Source organism: Labrus bergylta, chromosome 6 (assembly GCF_963930695.1).
Source record: "Labrus bergylta chromosome 6, fLabBer1.1, whole genome shotgun sequence".
In the NCBI taxonomy this organism is placed as follows: Eukaryota; Metazoa; Chordata; class Actinopteri; order Labriformes; family Labridae; genus Labrus; species Labrus bergylta.
The window spans coordinates 32,494,193-32,509,916 of record NC_089200.1 but is presented as its reverse complement, the minus strand read 5'-3'; the positions used below and the strand labels follow the sequence as shown (position 1 = coordinate 32,509,916).

At 41.9% G+C, this 15,724-nt stretch overlaps 1 protein-coding gene across 4 annotated transcripts in view; it reads right to left on the bottom strand.

Moving 5' to 3' along the window:
- Positions 1-14,610, bottom strand: part of st3gal3a (ST3 beta-galactoside alpha-2,3-sialyltransferase 3a) — a 29,712-nt gene extending 15,102 nt beyond the window's left edge. Inside the window, exons 1-6 of one of the 4 annotated variants that reach the window (XM_065956232.1) lie at positions 14,365-14,610; positions 14,100-14,220; positions 12,351-12,501; positions 5,479-5,521; positions 5,223-5,315; positions 525-619 (exon numbers count right to left, since the gene is read on the bottom strand). In XM_065956232.1, the coding sequence (XP_065812304.1) occupies positions 525-619; positions 5,223-5,315; positions 5,479-5,521; positions 12,351-12,465 (346 nt within the window). In that variant the 5' untranslated portion in view covers positions 12,466-12,501; positions 14,100-14,220; positions 14,365-14,610. The remainder of the gene's footprint in view (positions 1-524; positions 620-5,222; positions 5,316-5,478; positions 5,522-12,350; positions 12,502-14,099; positions 14,221-14,364) is intronic. The other 3 variants (XM_065956231.1, XM_065956233.1, XM_020658585.3) reach the window with 3 other exon arrangements.
- Between the last annotated feature and the right edge of the window lie 1,114 nt (positions 14,611-15,724).

The window sequence follows — 15,724 nt, the reverse complement described above, 5'->3', positions numbered from 1 at the left end:
TGAATGCATCATAATATCCACCTTATGACATCACACATTGACCTACAGATTTAAATACACATATGGATATGTGGAAATGATGACCATGCAAAGAAATGTTTTTGTTCTCCCTGACCTAGCTGACATCTAAAATATGCTGCCTGATGCCATGTCTAATTCATCATGTGTCCATGCTAAACAGGAAACAAGCTCATTGCTGTTTTTTTTAACTAATAAAGGTGACTTGGAAATGTCTGAAATCTGCTATCATTCAGTGTAAATGAATGATAGCAAAAAACCAACAGGTGTTTCCTGAATAAACTTGTTGCATTGCTTCAGTCTTGAGGGTTGGATTATTAAAACCTTTACTGATGAGCTTTGTGAGCTGCTTATATAGAAAGGCTGTTTGCTTGTAAATCTGTCTGACTGTATGCAAGACCCTCCATGAGGACCAACATACCACTCTTTTCAATGTCTGGTCTTTACTATCTTACCAAGTACTATCAAGTACCTGGAATAGCACGGTCACATATGTGTGGTCTTACCTTGAGACTTCACACCAAACGGAGGCGAATAATCAACAATTTTGGCGTACCGCTTGTAATTCGGATCAAGGAACATGGGCTCCAGTTTGGCAAACCTGTTGATATAAAGTAAAGTGAGTTAGGACAAGTCTGAATGAAGACCTGGATTTCATCGATGCTCTATCTGCCCAGGAACCTGACGCCCCGACGTAGATGTACCGATTAATGGAAGAAGACTTAAGAGGATTTAGAGCATCATGTTTCCACATAATCCAGTCTGTCTGAGCATACCTGCACCAAGACCCAAAACAAACTCAGAGACCAGTGTGAGGTAGAGGAGGATTAAACGGATGTATCTGCCACTGAGCGGACTCAGGAGAGCAGAATGTGGGGGAGCTGTGTTTAAGGCAGTCGGAGGTGGTACCTGGGAGACAATACGAGTGCCCTTATCAGGACATTTCCTGATTGTAAGTTTGAATGTCTGTGAACATATTATTGTACTATACTGTTAGTCATTCATTGACCAACAACACACCTGCAAAAAGATAACTTTAGCCAAAATATCAAATAAACATCCGACATACTGACCTCAGTCTGCAACAATGAAACACACATGAACTAACATACTCAGGGAGGGTAATATTGCATTAGGGTTTTATGTTTCACACACTTTGAAATGATGAGTGTACATGAGGTCAAAACTAATAGTTTGATCTGGTGCATCTTTGCAATCAACCGGGTTTCCATTTTCAGTCTTTCCATGATCATGAAGACAAGATCATCCAGATTCAATGATTACTGGGCGGCATGTCGTGTTGCGCTTGTTTTGTTCATTATACTTCTAATGTGTGGTGGACGTTTCAAAGTGTTTGTTGTTATATTTTGGCCAGAATGGTAAATAGTGAATGAACTTGAGCTTTTTTACACCGAATTGCTCCCGCTGCTTCATCTGTGACATATGAATGGATGAATACTGATGGACTCTTTACACAGCAGCCTCTACCATCAGTGTGTGAATGTGTATGAATGGATGAGTTAATACTGATGGACTCTTTACACAGCAGCCTCTACCATCGGTGTGTGAATGTGTATGAATGGATGAGTTAATACTGATGGACTCTTTACACAGCAGCCTCTACCATCGGTGTGTGAATGTGTATGAATGGATGAGTTAATACTGATGGACTCTTTACTCAGCAGCCTCTACCATCAGGGTGTGAATGTGTATGAATGGATGAGTTAATACTGATGGACTCTTTACTCAGCAGCCTCTACCATCAGGGTGTGAATGTGTAGGTGTGACCTGTAGTGTAGAAGAGCTTCGAGTAGTCAGAAGATGACAAAAGAAATATACAAGCTCAAGTCCTTTTACAGATAATATTTGTGAACGATTGCAGTTCTCCCCCATCTTGTTTTTCTTTTACATTTAGCTCTTTATTATGCATTTAGTCAAATGTGAACATCCTAATTTTGCTCTGTCATCGTCTCAGAGGTGATTGCCTGATACTGCAGGAAATAATCCACTTTGAATATTCTCATGCTACTGATATTAAATCTGACCAACAACAACAACGTGTGTGAGTCTGGGCTGCACATTCGATTCCAGGTTGAAATCAGACTTTGTGTATAAGTGTTTCCATTTGTTTGTTCCTTCAAAGTTGCATTGTGTTTTTTAAGCATCTTTTAATCACAGGGCCACACGGCAGGTAAGGTGGACTTCCTCCCTGTCGTTTATAGTCAAGCTGGATAAATACCTTCGCACACAGTGAGACACTTGCTGTACAAAACGGAGGCAAAAAGTCAAGATGCATCATTAGTACCTGATTACTTAACAGTGCTTTAGTGTTATTTTGTACTGATTAGCAGCTGTTTTGTTTAGCCAAATCAAAGCTAATTTAAGGTTCGTTATGTCATCCTGAACATGAAAGCACGATGTGCTGAAGCTGCCGGGGGATGACTCGGTTACAGAAACACTCTTTAAGTCGATCCAGATCCTTTGTAGGTTTTCATCTTTGGAAACAGACTGCATCGAAGCTGATGATGAAATCGATTTTTAATATCAGTAGCACGGGAATATTCCAAGTGGAACATGTCCACTGCAATCACCTCTGACATGATGATATAGCAAAATGAGGATGTTCACATTTGATTAAATTCATAATAAAGAGCTAAATGGGGGGAAGGACTGCAATCGTTCACAAATATATCTGTCACCCCCCTCAGATTTTTATGATTGACGCCTTTTATATTTACGTTTGGATGACTTATAAAAACGGGTCTGGGCCAGGGAACAGACACAGTACCTATAGTATAACTACAGTTCGATTCAGAATTACAGCTATAGTGACTGGGAGACAGATCTAAGGGAGGCCCAGAGAAGCGTGTAAGACTGCAGCTCTGCCTCCTGAACTCTGTGTTGTTGTCAAGGTTTTGGACTAATAACCTCTGCTATGTTTCTAGATAATAGAGCTGCACCGTCAAAAGTGGGATGGATGCCGTCTCTAGCTAGCAGACCAGATTTTCCCCAAAAAGACTGCCAGTTATCCATGAAGCCCACATCGTGTGCTGGACACCACCTCGACAGCCAGCGGTTGAGTGATGACATGCCATCACTGGTGCGATTAGGGAGGGGTCCAGAGAACATTTGACTCTTGATCACTTGAGCTTCTGTACTGTGCTGAAGAGCAACTCTTCCATCCATGCCAGGGCCAAGGAACTGTTTCATGCTTGGGCAGGGTACCCTCTTAGATATCTCCTCACTTGGGGGTGTAATGGAGGATCACTTCGTCCCGGCATTACGCCTCAGCGCCATTCAGATTGAAGATGAGACATCACATGGGTGTAAATATCCCGGCTTGAAATGGCAGTCTGAACAGGGCTATTACCAGGAGTCTGTTAGCTTCATGTCACATTAGCTTTATCGCAATACGGTCACCTAGCAGCTGAGACGGAAACGTTTTAGACGGATAAAGATTTGATTTATCTCAAACTGTGAAAATGATGCTCATTTTGTGCAGGATTTTCTTGCTTTTTTAGTGCCCAAGGTGGATCATCTTCAGTTCAGACAGAAAACACTCTGTTAGCACGATCTCTGCTTCAGCCACAGTTGTTTGGCAGCACATGGTCATTAGCTGACCTGCTGTCAGCTGCTGCAGAGGAAATAACTGCGTCAAGACAGCAGAGCAAATGGGTCAAGGATGCCTGGGGCATTTTTACCACTTTTTCCTCCGTAGGAAATCCTCCTGTGTTATTCTAACAGGTTACAATCTGGACTCTGAGAGCACACTTCATTAATGCTGCCGTCTCAAGGCCCTGGTGGGTTTGAGGGTTGCGTGTCTCTGGCGATGAGTAGGCGGGTAAGTGAACTGGCCTGAGGTTTTCTCACGCACTGGGACAACAGCAGAGCAGAGGAGGACATAAATAGACTTTCACAACACATGGGCCCATTCAGACCATTGCATCTTCTGACTCATTTTAAACATCTCTCTAAAAACATAACCAGCTGAGGGGCTTTCTCAATGTGGGAACTACTTTGTTCTTAAATAATGCAGAAGCAGAAATGGGATCTTCCCTCCATAAACCACTCTGAGCTCAAAAAGATTTCTTTATAAAGTAGGACTGGTTTACTGAGAACACTTGATTTCGTCCAGATTGTAAGCATGTAGTTGGAGAATTAGGTAGTTCAGTTCAGCCCCGAGAGCAAGAGAGAGAGAGGGAGAGAGAGAGCAAGGAAGAGAGGGAGAGAGAGCGAGAGAGAGAGAGAGAGAGAGAGAGAGAGAGGGAGAGAGAGGGTGAGAGAGGGAGAGGGTGAGAGAGGGAGAGAGCGGGAGAGAGCGGGAGAGAGAGGAGGTCAACTGTCCGTACATCCCTCTTGTAAATGCACCGGTTGAGAGGCATTGCTTGAATCAAAACTGAAACATCTCGTAGCTTTGTTTGAATAATGTTCATGCTGATGCTGAACTCCTATAAATAACAGAATATCGAGTGGAACTTTTCAAATGCTGAAATCAATCAACAAATCAGAGGAATGGGATGGACCAGTGATTGTATGAATCTAACAGACATGAATGATGTCCCTTGTTTAAAAAACACAAATAAGGGCACGGTCACACTGGCCATCCGTACCATGCCCAAGCACGCTTCAACGCTAAAGTCCAGTTCGTTTGACTAGTGTGACCGCTCCGCATCGTGCTCAGGCACGGTACACTTCATGCACTAGCACGAGTACGGAATTAGGTAGTCAGTGTAGTTCATACACAACACTGACAGTCTTCATTATGGAGAAATCCAGAGTTTCATGTCTGTATCTGCGGACTCCCGCACGGACTCGCAGCGCGTCTATTTATTTTTAAATTTATTTATGGCTGTGTCTGATTAAAATGGCTTAAAATAAGCTGTAAAGTCAGTAAAGTAGCTGTCATGCTCTGTGTTGTTCTCTGATGTGCAGACTCGACTGCGCGTCTCTTTCTCTCGCTCTCTCTCTCTCTCTCTCGTCTGCCTGTTTGTAAACTGAGCACGCTTCATAATAGCATAAAGCGTGCATGTGTTGTATTAAGACGTTATGTACAAGAGGTAATCGTGCTTAGGCACGGATAGTCCTGTGTAGTGTGACCGCGGGCCGCGCCGGCCAGCAGGGAAATAGCGCTGCGGGCTGGGCAATCGTTCTTGGGTACGGTACGGATGGCCAGTGTGACCGCGCCCTAAGGTCCATGCTCTTACTTTGGATAAATGGCAGACATCTTGGCAGCTGCATAACCCGGCTTACAGGCTCCTTCGCTGAGATTGCCGTATTTGTACAACAGCTCCAAAGGCCTGCAGACGTGGAGGAATGAAGTCAGGAAGGTTTACAAACACAAATATTAACTACAATACTTAAGACACAAAAATTATTTATCCTCAATGACATAAAAAACCCGATAGATGGGTTCCTTGACTCTTGGTCAAAAGTGAAACATAAACAGGTAAATGTACTTACAGACTTCTATCCAGCTTCACAAGGAAGCCTTGGCTGTCGTACACTAGACAAAGAAACAAATAGATAAATGTTATACATGAACACTTACAATATCAGGGATTATTTATAGGACATTAAAATCATTAAAGGTCAGGGGAGGAGGCAGGATTTTGGGCACGCACATCTGTAACAATGTCATGTTTCCTTAAAGACAGTCAGCAGCTTGTTCCTTCAAAATAAAATACAGACTTCTCCTAAAGTAAAGACAGAGTCAGCCGCTTGTTCCTTCAAAATAAAAGACAGACTTCTCCTAAAGTAAAGCTGCTCCATCGTCTCTTCTGGGCCTCCATACATGTGTGGTGGTGACTGTGTCTGCAGAGACTCTGTCCTCTGACTGGATTTTACTGTTCTGCTTTGTTTTGGTTGACTTGGGATGTTTCTGGGCGGAGCTAGTGTGTTTCCTCCAGCCAATGAGAGCGCAGCAGGTGAGTTTAGGAGTGTATACAATTCAGTGATTGGACGAGATTCAAACCGGTGAATATGACAGACGTGGACGTAGCAGCATAGAAGAGAAAATATAATCAGAGTGAGGAGAAACACCAAGTGGATAAAGCTTGTTCTAAAACAAGGGTGAACCTTGTGTTGTCTTTTACCCGTGGACGTGGAGTTGGTCTACTTCCTGTTGGACAGGAAGGTGACAAACACCGGAGGTTAGATTCAATTATTGCTGAAAACAATGTTCTTCATGAAAACAGCCGTCAGAGACTAGAGCTGGGGGTGGTTCAACATTTGACTCTTTAACCACGAGTCTGTTGTACACAATGTATCGTTCTGTAAGGAAAAGATGAGGTGCATTGTTGGGGTGCCTGGATAGCGAGTTCACTGCGTCCTTTTTAGATTTAATTTAATTTAATTTTACATACACCAGCGCCCCTCCTTTTTAGATTTTAATGACAGATATGCAGGCTTTAGCAACATCATGGCTATTTGATCTAATTGGGAGAAAAAGGCCACGTGTCCACCTAGTGATCTTTGCGGGCAGAAAAGCTCTGGCTGTACGCTCAGGAGTGTTTCCATGAGGCGTTTATGCACTGAGAAGAAAAGCGCTGCACGTCTGTCCTGTCTCCATGACAACAGTCTGCTGACAAGAGGCACTGAGCGACACTGCTCTGTTACCTTTTACTGCATGTTTTATATTTGAGATCGTTTATTTCCCGATCAGACACAGAGCGAGGAGGATGTGAGTACAAGACACGATTCTTAGGATGCAAAACTACGGGGAATTTCAAACATTTGGAAAAGACCGCCGGTGACGTCAGCAGCGCCTTTCTGAAAGTTGGAAGATTTTCTACTCGAGTGCTCGGAGCGGCCGTACAAAAAAGGAAGAAAAGACGTTGGGCACTGCGTTTTTTTTTTTAGGCGGCCGCTTTCTGCAGAGAACGCTCTCTATTCATTGAAAACAATTGAAAAAAGATGCTGGCGCTGGGAAAAAAAAACGCTAGGCGGACACGGGGCCTAAGGCAAGCCATAGAACTTGGGTGTTATTCAACTGGCTTTTCAGAACAAAAGGCACGAGACAAATATTATGTAAAGTGGTGCTGCAGTATATATGGGGGGGGTTGGCCTAGTGCCACCCTTTAACGTCTTCCTTATTTCCAAGTCGGCCTCAGTTTACAGATCTTGATAAAAATGTTTTGTAAGTTTACTTTAATAGGTCTTCTACTGTATCTATCATTAGACATTGACAGCAAAATAGAAACCAGCTGCTTGGTTTTACAGCTGATTGAACCCAGATGAGCGTTTGAAAAGTGTTCTGGGTCACCATTGACACTCAAAGACGAATGTACTGACATTTTCCAAACTATTTCCGAGTTTTAATGGGGGGGGGGGGGGGGGGTGGCACTGAAGCTACAGAACTATTACAGATCGGTGGGTGGGACCTCACGCCCAGAATCTATGCTATCAGGCTCTATGGAGAAAGTTGGGAAGAACGAAAGTTTGATAAAATGATGTTTCACCTTCAAGCTGATATGGATGAAGGGGATTTTGAAGGTCTTGTGCTCGAATTGGATGTTCCTGGCTATCTCTACGAGCCGCAATATAGTGACTAGGCGGCTGCTGCCGACAGTCAGGTCTCGTGCCTCGACTGCAAGACCCGCTTGTAGGCGGCGGTGAGGACGAGGAGGCCGGGCCGGCTCGACCTGGGGCGGACTGGTAGTGTCGGTGCTCTCACTGCTTGCCTATGGACACAGACATAGAGTCTGTTTTCTGACAGGAATTTTCAAGATCAATTCTGGAAGAAATCTCTGAATCAGTTGAGGAAATGGCTGTTTGTGTTGTAGTAGTATCACTTTGATATTTTTAAGTCTATTCTTTTGGGCAGTACTGTAACCGTGTAACCTTTAATTTTTGTAGTTGCAGGCTGAAGAAACTAGCATTACAGTGAACATCAAGTCCAGCCAACTCTCATTAGCAACCCCTAACCTCTACCGCTTAAATATTTTTCTGGGGGTTCTGGGTGAACTCCCATGATTCCCTGCCAGCCTCAACGTCATCTTTTTTATCATATTGATTGAGAGCCCCCTGGTGGTTGAATCTACATGCTGTGCCTTTAAAGTCAATAAACAGGCATCAGCTCCAGCTCTCAGCCTGTCGTTAGTGCCATAACAGATGGCTGACGTCACTCAGACTTCAAACATTCTTATTTACACTTGATGGGAAAAAGACATCTGGAAATACAAGAAATTAATGTTACTGTAATTTGTTGTTATGTAATTTATATTTTGTATCCATTAATTTGCAGGGATGTTCTTTAATTTAAAATGAATGACAACATTTTATCTTGCACATTATTACGTACAGCTGCTCATGATGGCTTAAATGTGTCTCAATTTGACAATGTTACGAAACTCAGAAAATACTGGCAATGACGATCATGTTGCTTGACCCTATAGCAACAAGAGAAGATGATAAATATTCAATGCTTGACTTCTCTGTAGCAGTGACGAGAAAACCCTTAAGGTTCCTATGGAAGGTTTGATATCTTTTCAAATGGACTGGCGCCCTCACCTGGTTAAATGTTATAGGAATACCTTCTCCTGCTCTTCCTAAACAGACACATACATGAGAATTTATTTTACTGCTGATGATTTTTACATTTAGTTTTCAGAGTCCTCCCTCCACATTCTCTTTGATAACACACCCATAAAAGACGAGGTTGTTTAGAAGGCCGACCACACTGTATAAATCAGTTGGCACAGATCCTTCAGAAATATGTAGTTGCAGAATTTCTCAAGCTGTAGCTTTAAACAGGTAACCTATGCACAGTTAATATATGATTTAGTATGGCATTACTTTGGTTAAACATAATCCAGACTGCGATTACTTGACATGTGAGAGAGAGAGGGGGGAGGAAGCGAGCGAAAGAGAGAGAGCGCGAGAGAGAGAGCGCGAGAGAGCAAGAAAGAGAGGAAGAGAGAGGGAGAGAGAGCAAGAGAGAGACAGATAGGGCGAGAGAGCAAGAAAGAGGGGGAGAGAAAGAGCAAGAGAGAGAGGGAGAGAGCGTGAGAGAGAGAGGGAGAGAGAGAGAGCGTGAGAGAGAGAGGGAGAGAGAGAGCGAGAGAGAGCAAGAGAGAGAGACAGAGAGTGAGGGAGAGAGAGAGCAAGAGAGAGAGCGAGAGAGAGAGAGCGAGAGAGCAAGAGAGCAAGAGCGAGAGCAAGAGCAAGAGCGAGAGAGAGAGAGAGGAGAAGATTTGCAAACTGTAGCCTGCGCACAGATTTTACCTACCACTTTAGCGTGTCGCGACTCGGCTCAATAAGTCTCTATAACGTTTTACAACCTTAATGAGTCAAACAAAGATAGAAAACACACATTTATGTTATAAACAGCTAAGTTTGCTAGCTAGTATGGTCTCGTTTTTTCATACCGTCAAAATATAGCAAACTACTTGCAGCATTCAGGTGACTTTTCATGCTTGTTGTGCCACCATGGTGGTAGGCACACTGCCTTTGTCTTCACTAAATTTAAAATCTTTGGCATTTTGTCTTCCCTTTAACGGCCAAGGTGAACTGAAGTGTGACGTTCACGGACTGCTGTGAGGATAGGAATATCAGGAACCCCCCCCAAAAAAAGAAAAGAATATTTGAATCCCAAAACTAATAATCGATTGCCGAATATTCAAATAATATTTAAGTCCAGCCCTAGTAATAGGCTCCTTTGCATATATCTATTTAACGTGGATGTTTCTGTCTGATCTTTGCTCTAGAGAGCGAATAAATTCAGCTCTATTGTGACCATCTGACTCCAACAGTTTGCTACAGAGATGTGGCAGAGCAGTAATTCCTCTATATGCATCTAGCAGAGGAGGTGCTTATCTCCTGAGAAACAAACACTTGTTTGGATGGGTGTTGAAAATAATTATTTAATTGATGCAGGGACAGGACATAATTGATGCTGATGAGGGTTACAAAAAAGCATCTGCTAACCGCTAAATGCCGGTGTTTTACGCAGCGTTGAGTGAGTTTGTTTGTTTCACCTAAACACACACGGTGGTGTGTAATGAAAGTAACGTAGGCTAACAGAGGGATTTGTGACAGAAAACAACATAGATTGAGTCCCGCTCCTGTGCTTGCTGACTTCATGAGCAGAGTCAGCTGGTCCTGCACGCTCAGACCACAGTGCTACGCTGCAGGCTGAAAGGGCTTGACTCGGTGTCTCTTTAGCCAACCGCAGCTCGGGTTAGCATCTTCACCACAGGTAAAGGTGTGTTTAAACTGATGCCTCGCTGTCTTAAATCCAGGATAACTAAAAGAAGGGGGCTGTGGCGGTGACTCGTGATAAAGTGAGCGGCTGTAAACAAAGTAGACTCCCGACAGTATCACTGTTAATAGTCCATGGGCCAGAGCCCAAAATTTCACTTGTCGGTACCACTCAAGGTGGCAAAGGTTAGTGATGATTTTTGAAAATGTCCATGTCTGTAGATTATATTTTGGTATGATAGACTTTCCTGAGTGGTAGCTGAGTCAAAGAAACCAAAGAAACCAGCCCCCCAAACTTAAATGCATTTTAGACGCTGGTGCATATCCTGGTTTAGGCTCATGGTCAGGACGTTTGTAATGTTTAATAATATTGTGTTTGGTATCATTTTAAAGGGGACATTCTTGGCTATCATTCAAGACCAACTGTGACATACATTGAGGTAACTGTGACTCTTGAAATTGTAAAAAAGACACATTTTCCCCCAATTTCTGCCTAAATATACTTTCTCATTTAGCCCTGTGACATCTAGGAACATCAGGGACACAAAACACAGAAATTGGAATACTCACAAGCATCTAAGGATTCAGGAAATGTCTAATATGCCCATACTTTATCACTGTGAAACAATATTATGAGCCCTAAATCAGAACAATGACTGGCAGAAATCTCTGCCACCCTCCCATTTCAGCTTGTAATGGAATCAAATGTGACGGGGCTAGAACAAGGTCAAATGTAATTTGTAACAGTTTACTCTGGAGGAGAGTAATTTTGTATCTTTAAAATAAATGTTTACTATGTTTTATAAAACAATGAAAAAATAAATAAACCACATTAAAAAAATTAAGTACTTTGCTCACTCATACAGTGATTTTATACGCACTATTCACAGTACTTCCACTGTAAAAAAGTGAATCTTCTTTGAAGCCCACCAGTACCCAGCATCCAGCACATGCCCTTTCTGCTTCAACCAGTACAGCTGTTCCAGCATGTAAAGAAATTAGTGAGCCTGCAAGCTAGCTAGAGATCTGTGATTGACCCGGGAAATGGAAGCAAAGCTATGTTTTGGAGGGTTTCAGAATATGTTTTATGGGGGGTGTCTCTTCATGAGCTGGTTTCTTTGACTCAGCTACCACTCAGGAAAGTCTATCATACCAAAATATAATCTACAGACATGGACATTTTCAAAAATCATCACTTACCTTTGCCACCTTGAGTGGTACCAGAATCTGGTCTGGCCCATGGACTGTAAGTGCACCTCCGCTAAAGCTGCGTTCGTTTGATAATAAACACATTCTATTTCCGACAAGTTCTTCACAATGAAAGTCCCCGGCCTATCTGAAGTTGAAGTGCTTTTATTGTGAAACACTCATATCAGGAAATGAGGCGTTTACAGCGGCAGCAACTTAACACAACTCGTCTGAAATAAGGACAGAAACAAAACTAACCCTGAACAAAGCTCACAGCTAAAGGCTACAACGTCCTGAGAAGGGAACACACAGAGACTTAAAAACATCTTTCTCTCGTTTATTAAACTAAACACACAGTGACTTATGCTTTTTACCTAAACTGTAGGCTACCTATATAATTTATTCATTTTAACTTACAATGTAAAGATATTGATAATGACATTGTTGTCTAAATCACTTTTTTAATTATACAAATGGAGTTCATATTTATAAGACTGTATGTCTCTGTTTATGAAGAAGTAGCTATGTGCAGTAATATAGAAAAGTGAGGATGAATCGTGATGCATCGTGATATCGAATCGAATCGTGAGACCAGTGAAGATGCACAGCTCTACTAACACTATATATTCATTTTTGCGCTATAACAAACTCAAATGTGACCATCATCTTAAAATACATTATTCATTTTCTTTGGGAAATTTTGGACTCCTCCCGTCTTTTGCCATTAGCCAGGTTATGACAATAGGGTGGTTGTTGGTTAATTATTTTGTCCAATAAATGTTAATAATTCTTTTAAAGAACATCATTACCAAAACATTGTTCCACTTGACCTCCACTGCTACAACTCCAATCTAGGGGAAACACTGCAGAGGCAATACGTCCTCTAACTGAAAATGATACTTTATGTTGTCATAGACATTACGCCCACTTATCAGAGGTACACTCACATGATATGTTGCTCCATCCGCGTAAACTGATCCTCCCTGAAGAGTAGTAGAGGAAACCCAAGGCCAGCATGGAGCACAAGCCCAGGAGGAAGTTGCGACTGGGCTTCATTCTCATCTCTGGCCTGAATACATGGCACTTCCAGAGTGGAGCCTGTTCCAGCAGAAAACAACCTGGTTAGTCCTGTACTTAGAAACAGAATCAAATGAATCAACACAATTGCCTGCAGAGAGTCAGATTAAAGAACTGTTTTACTGAAGATGGAACTTTCTTTTTATAAACATTCAGTGTGGTGCTGTAGGTGGATGGAGACAGGTCATGTGTCATGTCCAGCTTACATCGTTCAACTAGAGGTCGAATTAGTGCATCTGTGCATATTCAAAGCTGATTGTTTGCTCTTCATAATAATAATAATAAAATTAATTTGTAACGCACTTTACATTTTTCCAAAAAAATCTCAAAGTGCTACAGGAAGAAAAAATAGAAATAAAAACAAATTTAAATCAACTAAGCAACTAACGAAACTAAAAGCACAAGCAGAAAGCTTTGTTAAAGAGGTGGGTTTTTAGGGCCCTTACGGACATTGTTTCCTCCTCTAGATCCTTGCTTGTGTTGTTCTTACTCTCTGATGTACGTCGCTTTGGACAAAAGCTAAGTGCTAAGTGCATCTGCTAAGTGAATAGTAGAATATTTATTCTTGAGTTCACTACAGTGATCCTAATAAAGCTGCTTCTGGTGTTTTTTTCTCTCCATTTAGGCCAACTAATCCTCTATCCAATCATAATGTTCTTCTGGTTTGTTCTGTTAAGAATTTTCTGTTGTTGTTGAAATTGTTTTAGCTCTTTTGAGGTTTGGGAGGGCTTTCCTTGCGCCCATACAATAACTTGGTTTAGCAGAAGTTGCATCTACATATAACACTTTGTTCCTGAGTCAGATTTTCAATCTTAAATTTTATGATTTCAAAAATACATTTGAAAGCTTTCAAAACAAGCTTTAGACATGAGAGATGTGAAGCTGCATATCTGACTAGGAAGGACTTTTCACAATATTACTATGTTGAGACAAATGAAAATAAGATGTACTTTTATTGTCCCCTTAGGAAAATTATCCTCCCACTCCGCACGACTGCAATTTACAAGTAATATGACTACAGACGTCTGTGTACACATATTGTGTGTCTTTGTGTACAGTCTTCCTCAGTGAAGGGTTCAGCTCTTGGCTGTTCACAAGTGAACCATGTGATGTAGTTCAAACTGGACCTTCAGATGATTATATTTTCACAATGTTATGCACAGCAATGGGCCTTACTACACCCAAATAATGTAATGTGTACTTGAAGATGACCTATGTTCATGGTACCAAAGGGTGAACTGTTATTTATTGCATTCGTTCATTTAACAGAGACACATGCAATGGACTACATTTGTAAAATACAAAGTATATATTTTACAGGTCTCTAGCCATGGCTAATTTCACTTTGAAGCATGACTGGCTTCACTTTAATGATTAAAACAAGAATTAGACTTAAAGAAACAGAAATAGTGACACTATATTATAAACTCAAAGCGATTAAGAAACTAAATTAGAAGATGAGGATTATAAAAGGACTCAAGTCAATGCTCACAGACTTTCTTCAGGATCAGCCTCTGTGTTTATTATCATATCAAATAATAGCAAACTTGTAGAAACTTGCAGCAAAACTGGGAAGGAGTGTTGAGTCCGTGCAGAACGCTAATTTCATTTACACTAACCTTAAGTAGAGCCTTGTTTAGTGACGGGGTTTCGGTGCCAGGGTGTTATTGCAGCTAGCAGCTAGCTGGTTCCCCATGTTTGACTGTCGCGTATTAGCAATAGCAGAATCTTCTGCTGATTCTTAAGATGGATGAAAAACACACTGTCCGTCATGTAAACAGGCCTGTCACGATAAACGGGCTCATTGTAATAACAAATTGAGCAAATAACCAAAAGCATGACTAGCTTGCTAGACTAGCCCGCAAGCCGTTCATAGATTCTTACCAGACAGGTCGGGTACCGTTAACGGAAATGTTCAAGTTGACCTCGAATCCGAAGGTGCTTCCTGCCACCGCATTAGCCTCCAAGCATCAGACATGCATTGTTCAACATTAATGTTCAGTCAAAACATCCCAAAAGTAGCAACTAGAGCTCAATGTAATCACGCCACTTGAGGGGCAGACACAGTGTCCCCCCTCCCCTTGTGAAGGCTCCAGGCAGACACTGCTGCCGAGTTGTTCCTGTCCACATTCATCTCTCGGGAACGCGCATGCAACAAGTAGAGAATATGAATAAATGTTGCACAGGTAAGAGAAAAATATCTACTCTGCAGTAGAAAAATATCATACCAGAAAAATAAATCTATGTTCAGGTAGAAGTGTATAAATAGTAGTGGTATTTCAAAAGGAATATAGTGTCTATATTTTACAGAAGGGAACTGTGTGTGTGTGTGTGTGTGTGTGTGTGTGTGTGTGTGTGTGTGTGTGTGTGTGTGTGTGTGTGTGTGTGTTCTGGCAAGTTTGACTTTATGGGGACAACCATCTGTTTACACAGTCACGGATTGGGGACCTCTAGTGGAATGGGGACAAAAAATCAGGTCCACAAAATGGAAAGCCTTAACATTACTTTAGGAGCCATGCTAAAGGTTACTAAGTGATTTTAAGCATTGGCGGGCACAGCTGCGCCCCCCCCCCCTCTCTGTTTTAAGCTGGTACTGCACTGTCTGCTCTTCACACAAACATTCTTCCAAATATGGTTAATCCCACCCACTTTATGGTTCCCATTATCAAAGATTTTAAAAGCATCAATATTTTCTGTGTTAAAGGGGTCATATTATGCCCTTTTTGGGGTTCATATATTTAATTTATGTGCTTACGAAAGTACGTTCACAATCACAGCGCGCATCGTGGTCTCTCTGCAAACCATACAGCCTGCTTGGCTTCACAGGTGCACCCAGAGAAAGTCCATCAAAACCACCACAGAGGCAGCCAAGAAGGCCTCTAGATGGCAGTGGATCAAGAGGGGCGATCCGTGGGAACATGCTACTTAGACACAAGCCGGGACTTGATCAATCTGGGTCGCCTGGGTAAGGGTGTATGATGTTGAAAGACCCAAACACCCAATGACCCCAGGTTCCATTACTGATGATGTGTCTAAGTGCATCAATAGATGTATATTGAACTATCATTCAAAAAGGTTATTACAATAGATGGCTATTGACATACTAATAACAATTTCTGTCAATTATGTAACATAAGAGTAATACATGACTTAGGCTACATGCCTTTTATGTTAAAAGGCATGTAGCCTAAGTCATGTATAACATGCCTTTTGCATTTTAACATGCTTTTGTGACTTAGGCAAT